The sequence below is a fragment of the Oryza glaberrima genome, chromosome 12, assembly GCF_000147395.1.
Source record: "Oryza glaberrima chromosome 12, OglaRS2, whole genome shotgun sequence".
Taxonomy (NCBI): Eukaryota; Viridiplantae; Streptophyta; class Magnoliopsida; order Poales; family Poaceae; genus Oryza; species Oryza glaberrima.
This window is the reverse complement of record NC_068337.1, coordinates 8,218,573-8,236,859: the sequence shown is the minus strand read 5'-3', so window position 1 is coordinate 8,236,859 and position 18,287 is coordinate 8,218,573. Positions and strand designations below refer to the sequence as shown.

The 18,287-nt window shown below is 39.5% G+C and overlaps 1 protein-coding gene across 1 annotated transcript; it reads left to right on the top strand.

The window, feature by feature from the left end:
• The first annotated feature begins 3,878 nt into the window (after positions 1–3,878).
• LOC127756250 (isoflavone reductase homolog) lies at positions 3,879–9,702 on the top strand. The gene is made up of 5 exons (XM_052281640.1): positions 3,879–3,914; positions 4,389–4,724; positions 7,201–7,441; positions 8,882–9,085; positions 9,342–9,702. The coding sequence occupies exons 1-5, from the start codon at positions 3,879–3,881 to the stop codon at positions 9,503–9,505; spliced, it is 981 nt and encodes a 326-aa protein (XP_052137600.1). The 3' UTR covers positions 9,506–9,702.
• The last annotated feature ends 8,585 nt before the right edge of the window (positions 9,703–18,287 follow it).

Below are 18,287 nucleotides of genomic sequence, written 5' to 3'. Positions count from 1 at the left end.
TCACTTAATTATTTTATTTGACTATTTCATAAGCAATATACTATTGATCATTGCGAACATATTAGAGTCATACAGATAACAGACATGTACACATAAACTACGTACATAAATTACAAAAATAATCCTTCCTCAAGATCGACACATGCATATTGAACTTCATCTTCTTCTTCCTCCTCTTCTAGAGGTATTTCTTGACCTATGCCGTGGACGTGCTGATTGTAATCATCCTCGTCTGCAATATTTTGCAATCCAACAATTCTCCTTTTCCCTTCACGAACAACATGTAGTTTCTTGTTACACGGGTCAGCTATGTAGAACACTTGAACAACTTGTTTGGCGAGAACGAACGGTTCATCCTTGTACGCGTTGTTAGCCAAGTTGACAGTGGTGAAACCTTCATTGTCAACTTTTACATTGCGAAGATCGACCCATCGACAACGAAACAACGGGACTTTGAACTTCAAGTAATCTAGCTCCAATATTTGCTCAACTCTACCGTAGTATTGATCACGACGACCACCGTTACTAGCAGCCTCGATGCGTAACCCACTATTCTGCACTGTGCATTTGCTGTCTTGCTTTACTGTGTGAAAGGTGTATCCATTTATGTCATATCCTTGCCAGGTGGTGGCACTCCATTCAGGACCCTATGACAACCACTGAAGTGTTTCACTAGACAAGTTCTGCAACCTGGCAATTCGGTTCTTCAGCCACTCGTTGAAAGAAGACATGTGCTTATTCCTGACCCAACTCTCTGATCGGCCTGGGTTCTCTTGTCGGATAACTGCAAGGTGTTCGTCAACATACGGCACCACCTCAGTCATATGCTGTAGTACCGTGAAATGAGCTTTATCATACACCTTCCGATCCAACCTAATAGTCTTTCTTCCAACAGTACCAACACCATCAAGCCTCCCTTCGTGATGAGATCGTGGTAATCCAATTGAAGATGTTTCTGACATGTAGTCCACACAAAAATCGATGACCTCTTCGGTGGTGTAACTCTCGATGATACTCCCCTCGGGGTGTGAACAGTTCCGTACATTACCCTTAAGGATCCCTAGGTGCCTTTCGCAGCCTCACAAGGTGCACTGGAAGATGTTCCATTATGTCAAAGAAAGTTGGAGGAAAGTACATCTCAAGATGACATAGGGTTCTCACAAGTTCTGCCTGTAGTTCATCTAGTCCCTCGGGATCAATGATCTTCTGGCCGATTGCATGGAAGAAGGAACACAACCGCTGGATCGTGTGTCGCACCTTAGGAGGCAAAATATTCCTTATTGCAATGGGCAACAGCTGTGTGATACGAACGTGGCAATCATGCGACTTCATTCCTACCAACTTAAGATCTTGCAGTGAAACGAGCCTACTGATTCTTGATGAGTAACCCGATGGAACCTTTATACCACTCAAACATGTTAGCAAATCAATCTTCTCTTCTTTCGAGAGAGTGTAGAAGGCTAGAGAAAGGTAAACCCTACCGGATTCCGTGGTTATGGGATGTAGCTCCGAGCGAACACCCATATCTTCCAGATCTCGTCGGGCGTTGAGACCATCCTTTGTAGTACCTGGGTTAAGCGGTAATCCCATTAAACTCTCGCATACATTCTTCTCGACATGCATCAAATCTATGCAGTGGCGAACTTCAAGATCCTTCCAGTATGGTAGTCTCCAAAATATTGACTTCTTTTTCCACATGCTCCTCTCTTTTGTCTTTTGTTTTTCCACATGCTCCTCTGTTTTTTCCTTCGATGTGCTCTTCTCTTTTCGCTTTCCAACTTTCCTCTTTTTTCCAAACTCGTTGGTTATTCCCATTACTAAGTTGTGCACCTCTGTCCCTGTTAGCTCTGCCGGCGGTCCGTCTGTATCTCTGTGTCCATTGAAATTCTTTCTCATATTCCTATACGGGTGATACCTTGGGAGAAATCTCCTGTGACCCATGTAGACCGTCTTGTGTGAATGCTTCAACCATTTGCTTCTTGTTTCCTCCATACACTTCGAACACGCCCATTTCCCTTTCACAGTTTGGCCAGAAAGGTTGTCAAGGGCCGGATAATCGTTGATGGTACAAAACAACATCGCATGGAGGTTGAAATACTCTTGTGCATATGCGTCCCATGTTCATGTGCCCTCATTCCATAACCTTTCGAAGTCATCGATTATCGGTTAAAGGAACACATCGATATCGTTGCCAGGTTGTCTCGGTCCTTGAATGAGCATGGCAAGCATAATATACTTTCTTCTGAAACACAACCAGGGAGGAAGGTTATAGTTAACAAGCAGAACTGGCCATGTACTGTGACGACTGCTCAAATCACCAAAAGGATTAATGCCGTCCGTACACATTGCGAAACACATGTTTCTTGGGTCATTTGAGAATTCCTGGTAAATCCTATCGATTGTCCTCCACTGTATTGAATCTGCTGGGTGCCTCAGCATACTATCGACTTTCCATTCTTCAGCATGCCAGTGCACAAGCTTAGCTTGTTCCTTATTCGCAAACATTCTCTTCATGCGCTCCGCAATTGGGAGATACCACACCACCTTTGCTGGGCCTCCCCTCTTTGACTTACTTCCTTCACCTTCACTCTTTGCTCGTTTGTATCTTGATGCCCCACGGATAGGGCAGACATCCAAGTCAGCGTATTCCTTGTAATACAAAATGCAGTCGTTCGGACATGCATGAATTCTTCTGACCTCCAGGCCCAACGGACATAATACTTGCTTCGCTTCATATGTCGTCTGCGGTAAATTGTTCCCCTCTAGCAACAAATCCTTTAACAGCTCAAGAAGTTCTGTAAAACTCTTGTCCGACCAGCCATTACTAGCCTTAAGCTTCATGAGTTCCAACACGCATGACAACTTGCTGTGCTTCGACTTGCATCCATCATACAACGGCATCTGACAATCTTCCACCAACCTACTAAACTTCTCAAAATCTCTGTCGTTGTCCTCTGCGTTTTCAATGTCATGCAACATTGTAGATAGACATTGAGTGTCCAAATCTATGGTCTCTCCACCTAAAGGAGAAGGCATGAACATGCCTTCTCGAGCTACGGCGGTGTTCTCTACATCCTGATCCAATACTTCTTCAGCTGCGACATCAGGCGCCTCTTGCTCTCCATGCTTGGTCCAGCAGGTATATTTCTTCATGAATCCATTCATTATCAAATGAGCATGCACTTCATCCTTGTCTTCGATCATCTGTTCATTCTTACAGTCCCTACATGGGCACAACATGTGCATGCTCATCCTACTTTTTCTGTCATTATCCGCAAATGTGACAAATTCAGTGACCCCCTCTCTATACTCGGTAGACGAACGATGCGCATAGTACATCCATCTACGATCCATCTGAAATCAACAACATACGAAGAAAAATATATGATAATCGATATATTGAGAATGAATGGAGAATAATGTGTTTTTTACCTTGAATTTTAGCAAAAAATCGCCCCCCTTGCCCTCCCAACCGATTTCTGAACAGTAAAATGGTCGGGATGGAAAGCAGTTGGCGGTTTGGGGGGTATTTATAGACCCAAAACACCTCAAACGGGTTAGATAAAAAAAGCCCGTCAAAGGTATGACCAATACCTTTGACGGGCTTCAATTCAGTGGCCCGTCACTGGTATCCCCTCACCTGTGACGGGCCAGAAATGAAAGCTGTCACAGGTGGCGGCCCATCACCTGTGACGGCTTGTAATGTCTCGGCCCGTCACAGGTGAGGGGATACCAGTGACGGGTTGGAAGCAAAACTCGTCACTGGTATACCTGTGACGGGTTTTCCTTTCGGCCCGTCACAGGTGAGGGGATACCTGTGATGGGCCGCGGCCGGATGCCTCACCGGTGACGGCATCCCGTATAACCTGTCAAAGGTAATGGTCACTAGTGACCAAATCGTTTGCCCGTCACAGGTATCCCGTCAGAGGTGTGAGGATCTGGCGTAGTTATATACTCAATTTGAATCTTGGAGCCCATACTCCATCTAGCACCAGTTAATTTACCTATACACACACACCCCTAGGTATCTGAATTTTTTTTGTCCCGAATTAATATGGTCGAGCGTGTGGGTGGAAAATATGTATCCCCTTTTCACTCCTACTTGTGTGATTGTAACTTGACACTAGATCAATAGGGTGATTGCTGATCGTGTATAGTTGGAATACTATAATCGTGTATTAGGGGGCAGTACTTTTATATGAACGCGGAGCTGAAACAAGCCGATCCAAGCCAAAAGATTCAAGCTTTGTTCTTTACCTTCCCCCTAACCACTCTACCACAGTCAGAGTGATTAATTATAATCGCCGACCCTGGACCACGCGTAGTATATATAGGCCACAATCGGCAGTAAAGCTTTTGTCGAGTCAAGTGCACGATAGCGTGGTTAGTTTGTGGCACTCATCAGAGCTAAGAGCCATGGCCATGGCACCGGCTACATCAGCCGGCGGATCGTGGCGGCGAGCCTGGCGGCGGGCCACCCCACCTTCGTCCTGCTCCGGCCGGAGATCGGCCTCGACATCGACAAGCTCCAGATCCTGCTGGCCTTCAAGGCGCAGGGCGCGCGCCTCCTCGAGGCGTCGCTTGACGACCACGATGGCCTCGTCGCCGCGATCCGGCAGGTGGACGTCGTCGTCTCCGCCATGTCCGGCGCCCACATCCGCAGTCATAACCTCATGCTCCAGATCAAGCTCGTCGAGGCCATCAAACAAGGTGGGAACATCAAGGTAATTTATTTTCTATCAGCTCAACAAATTAGCACATAATTAATTAAAATAACTTGATTTGGCTGTATGAATATAGATGAAAACGCTTCTACTCGAGCACCCAACAAAAACAGAAATATCATGAGCTCCTCAGTTCTCAGCCACTCATTTTTTATCTCAATTTCCATAGCCGTGAATGGTGAGTGATGACAGCTTGGGAGGCAAGCCTCTCCGACTCCCTCTCTTCTCCCACTCACTTCCTCCTCTTCCCCTCTTCCATGACTAGACGATGGACGCAGGCAAGCGTCTGAGGTGACGTCGCTACGGTGGGATGAGTTCAAGGTCATAGTGGAGCTTGTGATCTGGGGATGGCTAGATTTATCTCTGTGGCACACGAGTGAAGGAGGTAGTTGTAGGAGGGGGAGGTCTGGCGCTGAAGGTGACATGCGACGACGGCATGGTCACCGGTGTTGGAGAACATGATTTGATCCGGAGCTATGTGATGATTTTTGTGTTGAGCTTCAGAACTAGGCAACGACCGTCCTTCTCTTCTCACATTCCAGAAGACTGGTGTGCTCAAGGACGGCGTCGTCGCTTCACTGTCAGTAGCGCACAATGGAGGAGCATCACAAAAGTGGATGAGCGTGTTGTGAATTTTTAGTGTTTCAGTCCATGCATCTGTATGTTTCATTCGTTCGAGAAAATTGTTGCTGTGGGTATTGGATGGTGTTTCATGTTTTCTTTCTTCGATTTTACTCAGATCTACAGATATAGCTTAAAATCATTTGTTTCATCTACTTATTTGTTTCACTATTTTTTCAAGACTTGAAACATATTTTCATTAACTATTGAAGCATTTTTGTATAAGAGTTAAATAGCGTCCAATTTTTGGAAAAAAAAACAGACGTTCGATTTGTAGTCATTTCGGAATATAGATATATGATTTCTATCCACTATCTTAAAAAGTAAAGAGGTTATATATATATATATATATATATATATATATATATATATATATATATATATATATATATATATGTATGTATGTATGTATATGTATATATATGGGAGCGTATCCTATGCACACAGGCCCTCGCGTGTACACACCGTGTACACCAACTAAAAATTATCACAAAAAATTCTAGGAAAATTCATACATGTACTTTCAATAATATTACATCTACGTGCAAAGTCGCATCTTCAAATTCATTCTACATAGAGAATAACAAAAAAGATAAAATTCTGACAAAATTACAACCTTAAAACTGTTAGATTTTTTGTTTTTTTTGTTATGGCTAAAATATAATGAATTTGACGTTAAAGATTTTAACCTAGGTGTAATACAATTGAAAGTATGTGTATGATTTTTTCTAGATTTTTTTGGTGACAATTATTAGTTGGTGTGCACGTGTGTACATGTGAGGGCCTGTATGTATAGGATATTTTGCCTATATGTATATGTATATATATATATATATATATATATATGGGAGCGTATCCTATACACACATGCCCTCGCGTGTACACACCGTGTACACCAACTAAAAATTATCACAAAAAATTCTAGGAAAATTCATACATGTACTTTTAATAGTATTACATTTATGTGCAAAGTCACATTTTCAAATTCATTCTACATAGAGAATAACAAAAAAGATAAAATTCTGACAAAATTACAACCTTAAAACTGTCAGATTTTTTGTTTTTTTGTTACGGCTAAAATATAATGAATTTGACGTTAAGATTTTAACCCTAGGTGTAATACAATTGAAAGTATGTGTATGATTTTTTCTAGATTTTTTGGTGACATTTTTTAGTTGGTGTGCACCTGTGTACACGTGAGGGCCTGTGTGTATAGGATATGTTGCCTGCATATATATATATATATATATATATCATAACTTCAGTAAAATTATGGCAATTTTTACTGATATGATATATCGATAAATGTGAATGATGCGAGTAAATGGTTTTATCTTCTATAGAGTATAGCTCATGGACACAAAAATAAGTTATTTAATTCAGAGATGTTTTAGTGTTTTTTACTTATATTATTATACTAACAGCAGAAATGATTAGGGGTTAATTTGTCATTTATGTTTTATTCCCCTCTAGATCGATCTGTGCTCATCCATTGCGTTGGCATTGCTTATATTCTATGGAAAAATCAGAAAAAGGAGAGAAAAAATTTAGTCACTACTAAATTACGATTTTTATATAATAATGTCCCTTCATGTTTCTATTACCGTTAATTAGGGTGATAGTACAAATAGATTTATTTGAACCCTCATATTGATTTCTACTTTTATAGTATAGAACACCATAGTGTGGGCTCAATTACATTTTCAATGAGCGGTACAATAAGATTTGTTTTTTTACCTAAATAACTAGTCGGTTTGATTTTTCTTAATGCTTAAACTAAAAAATGTCACACATTAAAGGATGAGGATAATATCAGATTGCCATATATTTACTATGAATACTTATCTGCGAGCAGCGTTTCCTGCCGTCAGAATTCGGCAGGGATCCATCGAGGATGGGGAATGCTCTTGAACCTGGGAGGGTTACATTTGATGAGAAGATGGAGATAAGGAGAGCAATTGAGAATGCAAACATCCCTCACACATATGTTTCTGCAAATTGCTTTGCAGCTTACTTCAGTCCTAACCTCTGTCAGATGAAAACTCTCCTCCCTCCCAAAGAGAGAGTTGGTGTGTATGGGGATGGTAACGTGAAAGGTAAAAAAGTTAATTACTTAGCTATAAACCGTTGCTTCATTGCTTTAATTTTCAGGAGATGGTTTGTCTTTTTCTCATGGAAAGTTAGATTTGTGCTTTTTCTTCTCTTTTTAGAAAGTTGAGATTTATCTTTGGATCGAAGCGTACGTCCATCTTTTTTTTTCTCATTGTCAGTGGTCCCATTCGATCCAGATTCTGTGCTGCAAATAACCTGTTTTCAATTCTTCATTATTGGTATTTCCTTTTCTTTTTCAGCCATTTTTATTTGCACGTTTTGTTGCCACTTCGTAAAGTTCATTTCATCTACCGACTTTTCATTTAAAAATATTAATTTATTGATATTTTAATGTACAAATTTATTAGAGCAGGACAAGATTCCTAATGAACGTCTTTTGTTTCTCCATCATTTAATCCATTTATCATTTTTTACCTTATTAACTTTTCTTGCTGTACGGGTGTGATATACTACCTCTATTTTATATTATAAGTCAGTTTAACTTTTTTCTAAGTGAACCTTTTTTTAAGCTCTGACCAGATTTATAAAAATACTATGGCAATATTTTCAATTTAAAAAAGGAAATTATAAAAATATATTTAATTTATATTCAATGAAACCAATTTCAAGAAGTTTAGCATTAAAAAAATTCGAAACGACTTACAATATGAAAACGTATGGAGTAGTTAACACTTGTTTGGTTTTAAGATGGGTTGGACTTATCCAAATTTGGGATGAGATGGTCGCAACCATCTGTTCAGCAAGATAAATGAGATGGTTCTATTTTTTTAAGTGATGGTATATATGTCGACAAAGAGAAAAATAGGTCCCATTGTTCCACCAGTTTTTGAGAGACCAAGCCAATTCAAATTTTAGGGGAACATTTTCTTTCTTAATCCAATTTCACCTATCCCAAAAACAAACACCTTAAAAAAAGTCATTCAAAAACCACGTGCTGGTAGTATAGCAACTTGGGTAGTGGCATGTGGATACAATAAAACTAATATGTTTTAACAAAACACCCTATCCCTTGCTTAGATTAATCATGTGTGCATATCAACAAACAAAATCAATGGTAGCATTTTTTTTTACAAAACGTACAAAGTAGATAAGTTGTTGCACTAACATGATCATTTTTTAAGTTCCCGTGATAAATTGCATTCACATGCCAAGTTCGTTTATCACGAGCGCAATGTACTCTATTGTAAATAATTATGTTTTTCATCTGTAGCTAGCTAGTGAAAATATCATGTCCTTTTAAGATTTTTTTGGCATGATTTTCTGTGAAAAATAATAATGCATTACTCACCATCCTTTTCACTACTCATTATTTGATGAAACCATAAGAACTAAGTTAGGGCTATTGAAAACCATTCTTTAGTAATATTACACTCAGTTTAGAATTTCAACTATACTAACCAATTAAGCTGCAATGTTATATCCAGTGTTTTTTGTGGATGAAGATGATGTGGGAACATATACAATCAAATCAATCGATGATCCTCGCACCTTGAACAAGACAATATACATAAGACCACAGGATAATTGCCTCACTCAGAACGAGCTGATCGCGATGTGGGAAAAACTCTCTGGAAAAAGTCTTACCAAATTCCACATACACGGTGATGAATTTTTGGCTTCAATGAAAGGTAAAAATAAACTGCTTATCGATATATATATTTATTTAATCATGAACACCAAGACTTAATTTAAGTACTCTTGATGGCAGGAGTAGAACACCTGCAACTTCAGCACCACACCAATCATATTGTTTTCGGTTGATTACCAAATTGATAATGTACACTTTTGGCTATGTTCCTTTTTTAATATCATTACTCAAGGGGTTAAATTTCAAACAATGATTAACCTAACTTATCATTGATATGCAATTTTTTATGCAAGCAGATACAGATTTTGCTCATCAAGTGGGAGTAACACATTTCTACCACATTTTCTACGAAGGTTGCTTAACAAACTTCGACATTGGTGACAATGGAGCCGAAGCAACTCTGCTCTACCCAGATGTTCAGTACACCCGCATTAATGAAGTTCTAAAACGCTATCTGTAACGGAGTATATGAAAATTTTATAAATATTTATGTTGGTTTACGGTTTGGCAGTTTGCTTCACTAAGTCAAATTCTCTCTAGATATGAGAATTCAATACCACCATGCTTGTTTGAATATATGTATTAGTACTGTTCACAACCCAGCTCGAATATACTTTGTTTTACTAATTACTATCAAGTTGATCAGGTACGTGGAAAGTTCAAATGAGTTAATTATCATGTTCATGTTCAGACTTTTTTGCGAACATTATTGAATTTTCTCATATTTCTGTGATACGCAACTTCTACATTGCTATAGGGGGTACAAAGATACTATATGTGAATCGTGCAGACCGTGAAAATGGCATGAAATATTCACTCGAGTATATCTGTACAGTTTGTGTAATGTTGAAATGTTTTTTTTCGTGTGTTGTGAACGGGGCCTGAAGTATGGTTACCCTTAGCCGTTGTCCATTTCTAATGTATAATCAAACTATTTAAGTACAATGTCAGACAAATAATGTAGAGAAAATCCCTTGTATACACATGAAAACTCACCTAATGCCTTCTATACCCTCGAATTTTACCCAATCCCCTGTGTACCCCTGAAATTTCGCTTTGATCCCTTCCATGCCCCTCCCGATAGGTTTCCGTTAGATATGTTACTCAAACCGTGTGTTGTATTGTTAGTATTTTTAGAAAATACCAAAATGCCCATGCCAATCCTAACTAAAGTTTCAATCCTCTTTCCTTCTCCCACATCCTCTCCACGCGAGCGGCCTCTGCGCGCTGCCGACCTACAGTCCCGCGCCGGCATCCCGCCGCCCTCCTGCCGCGCGAGCCATCGTCCCGCCGTCCTCCGACCGAACGTGCCATCCTGCCGCCCACCGGCCACGCGCCGTCGTCCAGCCTCCGTCACGCCGTGCAGGGGCACCGGCCACCGCCCTCCCGCTGTGTGGGCGTCGCCCCGCCGCGTGGGTGTCACCAGCCACTGCCCTCCCACCGCATGGGCCGTCAGCCACCGCCCCTCCCGCCGCGCGGGCGTCTGTAGTCATAACTAATCTAACAACAGGGAAGAGGCTTGGAAGCTTAGATAAAGCTGAGGTAATTTACTTTTGGCAAAATTTGCTACAGGACACTTAAAGATTGTGGTCTTTGTTGTGAGACACCTGAAGATCGTGTATTTGCTCTTGGACACCGAAAAAATGTGGTAATTTGCTGGTGGACACACCTCCCATTATTTTATTATTTCCGACTGAAACGGTGAGAGAAACTTTCATAAAAGACAATTTTGCCCGTGGGCCATTTGTATAAGCCGACCAGGTCCGGCTGCAACCAGATGTGAGAGAAGGAGGAGGTGGCAGAGCAGCCATGGCTCCCTGGCCGTGCTCTGCCATGGCGGCGGCGCGGCGGCGTTCGTCGGTGACGGCGCATGGCTGCCGCGACGAGCGTCGGCGTCGGCAAGAGGAGATGGAGGCGAACCCGGTGGCACGGCACGGGGCTCTGTGATGGCGTGGAGGTGGCGCTGCGGCAACGGACGGCGTTGGCCGGAATTGGGGAAGAGAGAGAGAGGCAGTGGCGCGAGGGGAAGAAGGCTTTGGCCTTGGAGCTCACCGGCGATGGCGGCGCAGGAAGGAGACGGCGCTGTCCACAGCGCAGTAACCCGCCGTGATGGCCTCCACGACGCGGCGGCTCGCCGCGGCCGCGCCCTCGTCGTCGCCGGTCAGGCACAGGCAGAACCGCACTCTGCCCATGAGCTCGCCGTGGTCCACCCCTGCCGGGAGGAGACCGTACAGCAGCACCTGGTCGTCCCGCCCCTCCCACCGCGTGAGCAGCACCTCCCGCATGGCGCCGCCACCTACAGCGAAGAACGCGACCCGTGTCAGGGGCAGGAAAGAGAGAAGAAAAGAGAGAAGAAAGAAGAACAGTGTCAGGGGCATTTTGGTACTTTCAACACTCTTTCTCTCTCTGTTTTCACCGAAAATATTAAAATAATGCCTCGAGTGTCCAGCAGCTAATTACCATATTTTTACAGTGTCCACAAGCAAATATACGATTTTTGGGTTTCTCACAACAAATGCCACAATCTTTGAGTGTCCTGTAGCAAATTTTGCCTTTACTTTTGTAGTTACAACACTTATTCGATAGAAGCTGTTTGTGTTGAAGATAGTTTTAGCAATGCGTGTGATCCCATTGATATGGGCGACCAAAGGCCTTTGATCAACATCTTTTACAGAACATGATTCATCCAAGCTCTGTAAATGCGTAAAGAAAAAGCAAAGGACATCTTCACCATCCAGTGACTAATGATGATTGTAGTTTTCAGATTTGTTTGTGTGGCAAATTTTGTTGGGTGCATCTAGCTAGATATAGCTATTACAGTTCTTGGTCCTCTTTATGTTATATTAAATTGAGAATGAAAAGCTTGTCTCTTCGAGTTTCTTAGTGATTGTGTTTAGGAGGAACTATTAAAAGATGAGGTAATTCAAATTCTATTACTGCAAAGCAACAATTTAGTTTGTTCTCTGATGTTAGTATTTAGGGCAATTAGGGGAAAATTCAGTAGATAATATTTAATTTTTGCTAGTCAAAAAGCAACTGGATTGTGTATGTATATCATGGAAAATTTAGTTAAGGTTGCTTTTTGTTGTCATTTTGCAGGTGTACTTCCATGATATACCAACCAACCTGAGCCATCTAACATGATTGTAGCCTTGCCATGTCTGGGGGAGGAAACACCTATGGTTGCACCAAAAATGACCAAGAGCAAGACAAAGGGAAAACCATCATGTTCTAATACTCCTGGTAGCCAAACTATGCGCACAAGGAGCACAAATAAGAGTCCTGCAATGGACACTAGGAGCAAAAGAAAACTTATGGACTAAATCATATGGCTTGCTGATTAAGTTTTATTTTGGTACCATTTCTCTTGTGGAGGATGATGGATTTTGTTGTTGTGATGCCCTCCAAAGTGGTAGTCATAGTGGCCATATTTTGCTATTGTAAGGATTGCTTCCTCATGATGTAATGATGTACTGTTATGGACCTTATGCCATTATGCTCATGATATACTGCCTAGCTAATTTGGTTTGTTGATTGCACTATTTTGTATGAAATGGAATGTTGGTTTGGTTCTTGCACTATTGGGTATGGAAATGGAATTGTGTGTGCGCATGATATGAACTGTTATGTATGGAGTTTTCTGTATAGATATCTCTATTGTTATGTATGATGCTATTGATGCTCTTATTGTACCATAATCAATTTCTTGTATAGAGAAACCAATTTTTTCTATAGAGGAAACTGATGACTGTACAGACAGTCAGCTTTTCCTGATCCTATTATTTTTCACAAACAACAAGTTTAATATATTGCATTTTTTCAGTGCCACAATAAATTTGTTATGCACTCATTATTTAGTCTCATAATATACACATTGTTCAGTCAACATTTTTTCAATTTTTTCAATTTAGCTGCCACTCCTCCATCTACAAGGGTATTTTAGACATTTGGAACCACACATAACGTGAAAACGAAGGAAACCTATTGGGAGGGGTATGGAAGGGATCAAAGCGAAATTTCAGAGGTATAGAGGGGATCGTGTAAAATTCGAGGGTATAAAAGGGATTAGGTGAGTTTTCTTGGGTACATAAGTGATTTTCTCAATGTAGAGAGGCTGTGGGAAATATATAGTGCAAACCATATATGTAATGAAAACTTGAAAAAGTACCGTTGGATAAAAGATACTACCAATTTAAATGCAGCTCTGGGTTTTCTTATCCAACGTTTGACCGTCTGTCTTATTTAAAAAAATTATGAAAAAAGTTTAAAAAATTAGTCACACATAAAGTACTATTTATGTTTTATCATTTAATAACAACAAAAGTACTAACCATAATTTATTATCAACCAAGACGAACGGTCAAATATTGGACATAGAAACCCACGAGACGAGGTAGTAGATACATCGGATTTTTCCACGTCATTAAGAGTAAAATTTTTACTCGCAGATTTAATCATAAGTAAAAAAATTACTCATTTTTACTTTTGATGATGTGGACAAATCTCAGATATTTTTTTAAGCCAACAGTAGTTTTCAGGTTTCCAATATGTATATTGTTGTGACTGTATATTTTTCCCATGGTTTAATTCGTTGAGTGCTGCTGCAGTGTATAAGTCGATCATGGGACCCAGTCACAAGAAAAAAAAGAAGTAAAAGCTTCTTTTTTTTTCCTATTCAGATGGAGCGGAGTCTAATATATCAGCCAACAATAAAATAATTCTCTATTAAGATGATTTTGCTCGAAAATATGGTTTAATTTTGCCATATACATTACCAATTTAACTTGCTGTATGTTGGTTCAATTTGTTTTTTTATATGAGAGAATACACCGTACAGGACATTAGACTGGTTTGGTTAGAGGCCTAAAAGAGTCTCACCAAATTTTGGCCATAGACACAAATTTTGGTATGGCCATAGTTTGGAAATGTTAAATTGTGTTTGGTTAGTAGCCAAATTTTGGCTAAACCTAATTTGGTTGTGTGCCTTGAGATGGCTACGCCATTCTTTCTTGTCTCCTCACCTTCTCACCCACGGATCGCCGTTTAAAAGATGAGAGTTTTCATGTTGCCGCTCTAATTAATTAGTTTCCTTTTGCTTCATTCAAGGTCGGATTATTATATTTTTTAATTCTTCAATAATGTATTATATTTTGAATATTTACAAATTTTCTGCTAATATAAGAATGAACGAAGCTGCAGATGAATGCTGTTGGGTGATAATTAAGTATTGGGGAATGGATGGAGTATTCAACTATGAACAGAACAAGAGATCAAAGCAAACAATGAGCAGAGGTGTGACCAAGAAATAGAATTAAGCCATCAATAACCACAAATATGTAGTCAACAAAGAAGATAATAAAAGGAGAATAGATTGCCACTAGAAGGGATACCATCATCTCAATCGGGCGGTAAACCCCATCTCAATCGGGCACGGCGTCCGTCACAGGCTAGAAGTCACAGATGTGAAGAGTTATCTCAATCGGGCAAACGGCCGTCACGGATGAATCTATCTCAATCGGGCCCTAATTAAAGCCCGTCACTGATTGCTTTGACCTAGACGACCAGTCAAACTATAGCTCATCACGGATGACCTATCTCAATCGGGCCACAACTAGCGCCCATCACAGATGACCCTTATCTGTGACGGGCATTAACTATGGCCCGTCACATATGACCCTCATCTCAATCGGGCCTAAGTTAATGCCCGTCACAGATAAGTATAATAAAAAAATAAATTTTATTTTTTGGCTAGTCTCAGGCCTAGGCCAGTCTTTTTTTTGTCCTCACTTGAAGTTCAAACTTTCCGGTTGGTCACCCATCCCGAAAATGCACGCTTAACATCAAAGTTCTTTGGATATTGGCTTCCGGAAAAGTAGTTGTAACTTATTGGTATGAGTATTCTATTAATCTTATTAAGCCCTAGGCCAGGATTTCAAATTGAGGTTATTAAATGATTTCAAATGGAAAAGTAACCAAAACCAAAGTTGTAGAACTCATCGAGGTGCAAAATTTTTATTTTGGTCATTTCTCCATATGGCTCTATTTAAACAATTTGAAATTTGAAATTCAAAGTTTGAAAAGTTCAAATAGAATTTTAGATCAGTGAACGACTTCAACTGAAAAAGTCATCAACAACAAAGTTGTATAAATCATCAAGATCTATAACTTTTATTTTGGTCATTTTTCTATATAACATTTTTTGAACCGTTTGAATTTGAATTTGAAAATATGACAACTTCAAACAACATTTTCAAATACTAAATGATATCAACTGAAAAAGTCATCAACAACAAAGTTGAAAAACTCATCAAGATCTAAAACTTTTATTTTGGTCATTTCTTCATACAACAAAGTGATAGTAACATTGTTCACAAAATTGACATATCTCTTATCTGGTTTTATAAACTATAACACATATATGTTAAATTTGTGAATAATATTACCAACATTTCGTCGGATGAAGAAATAACAAAAATAAAAGTTTTAGATCTTGATGAGTTATTCAACTTTGTTGTTGATGACTTTTTCAATTGAAATCATTTAGTATTTGAAAATGTTGTTTGAATTTGTTATATTTTTAAATTCAAATTCAAACTGTTCAAAAAAAAATGTTATATAGAAAAATGACCAAACTAAAAGTTGTAAATCTTGATAAGTTATACAACTTTATTGTTGACATTTTTTCCATTTGAAATCATTTACTACCCATAAAATTATTTTGACTCATAAAATGAATTATTATACTGCAATTATTTTGGTATAGTTCAACTTACAAATATAAACATTTCATATGAAAACTGAAAAAATAGTCATGGGTGACGGGCTTTAATTAATGCCTGACAAAGATTAAGTATATAGCCCGTCACTTATGAGTCATCTGTGATGGGCCTAGTTGCTATCTCAAACGGGACTAAGTTTTGTGCACGTCACGGATGATGGTCATCTGTGATGGGCCACAACTTGAGGCCCGTTTAAGATATGATGTGTTATCTCAATCGGGCCTAAAGTTGGCGCCCGTCACAGATGACCACAGATGATGGTCATCTGTGACGGGCCACAACTTTAGGCCCGTTTGAGATATGGAATGTTATCTCAATTGGGCCTAAACTATGGCCCGTCACTGATAGATGTCATCCGTGACGGGCTTAAGTTTTATGCACATCTAATATGTCTGTGTAACCATATCTTAATCGGGCACTTTTTGGACCGATTGAGATGACCTTTTTGTGACGGCCCGCTATTTCTAGCCATATTAGAGCCCGTCACAGATAGAAAGATCTATACTAGTGTGCAGATTTTTTTTAGACAAAGATTGCGGATTAAGTAAGCTATCATTACACTTCTGGCAGCTACCACAAAGCTAAGACGCATGGGACCGCGCACATTTCTGATAGCTACAGCAATCTGCTACAATGTGTTCAATGCAAGCAACAGTGCCTCGTTTCGCTGTGGATTGTTTTTAATTACTGTATCAAAAAAACACTGAAACGAAACGTTATAAGTCCATTAAATCATTGATTTAGAAATGAATGATGGATATCTTGAGCTACTACCCGTTAATGTGCCCCTCTGCCGTAGGAGCTATGACAGGGCATAGCAGGCGCTATGTTAAGGCAAATGGTGGCAATGAGATTGTTTTTAACTATGGCTAGTAACTGGCAGAAACATTGACTAATTAATAAGAATAATTTACACATAAAACTTTTATATCCAGTGTATTAGTAAGTGGTTTAAAAGCCAATGTAAATTTTTGAAAAAAAAAACAATCTAGAAAATGAGCTACGATAAATAATCAAAATCAACTGTTAGATTAAAATTGTTTTTTTTTAAAATCTTGGATGTAACTGATAAGACTAAAAGCAGCAGGTAGAAAAACAATTGAAGCACCCATCGCCATTTTGGAGTAGTAGGTAGGGAGTTGACAGGCGAGAGCTGTCTTAATCAGTACCACCTCTATCATAAAATAAGTGTAGTTGTGAGTATTCGTATACTACGTTTGACCATCTGTCTTATTTAAAAAATTATAAAAAATTTTAAAAATAGTCACACATAAAGTATTTCAAATAAAATAAACAGTCAAACATTTGACATGAACCATGTAGAACTGCACTAATTTTAGGACGGATGAAGTAAATTAAACAATGGTAATGTGTTAGGAGCTTCTAGTGGTTACAACTGCTCCCCCGTCTCATAATATAGCAACCTAGGACTGGATTAGACACTTTAGAGCATCACTAACAGATTATCTATAATCTTTCCCCAAAAAATTATTTTTGGGTTTCCTAAATTGAAAATAGGAAGTGAAAAAACTCCTCCCTCCAACAGATAGCCTAAATTCAATGTCCAAAAATTAAAAGTGGGTCCTTCTTTTAAACTACCAATAGAAATTCCTTTTTTCTCTTTCACGTGCGGAAAGATCGCTATCTCCCACGCGCGGGAACGGGAGGAGAGAGGTGGGAGTGCGAGATTGGGAGCGAGTTTCACGCCCACATATAAACGGAGCGAGGAATCGGGAGAATGGAACACCAAAACTTGCATAGGACAGTAGGGGATATCTTGGAGCTGTTTTTTTTTACTAAAATCGCTCAAAATTAGTTTTGGTAATTAGATAGGTAGACTGTTGGTGATGCTCTTATAGTAGATTCGTTGTACTTTGAAGTGTCCATCCGGTACTAGATTGCTATATTGTGAGACGGAGGAAGTATATTTTAGATTCTTGGGGTGTAGGATCTGAAAATATAGTGGCCATTCCAAACTTTTTATTTACTTGTACATGGTAAAACTCACTGGTTGTAGGATCTGGAAAATAGGGCCTATTTGGTAGAGCTCTGAATTCTAAATTTAGCTTCAGGAATTGAATACGAAGTGTAGTTATGGAGCAACATAAACCTAAACTCCATATGTTTAGTTTATTTTGTGAGAACGCTTCACCTAGCTCTGCTCCTATTTTAGATGTAGCTGAGACTGTTTGGCGGGACTTCAGCTAGAAGAGGTAAAGCTAGAGCTGGATCTGGAGCTCTGCACCCATAGTGTTCTTTTTAACTTGTACAGATTTCTTAGTTGACTGGCTAATTATTGAACTGCACCATTGTAGAATATCCAAACTTCTACTAACAAATTCTGGGACAGTACGCCTAGATTCGTGCAAAAACCAGCATCGAAGCCCCAGCGTTGGTGTGTCAAACAGGTCACATTACTAAAACTAAACTGCGGCAATCATTTTTATAATCGACAACAAGGAA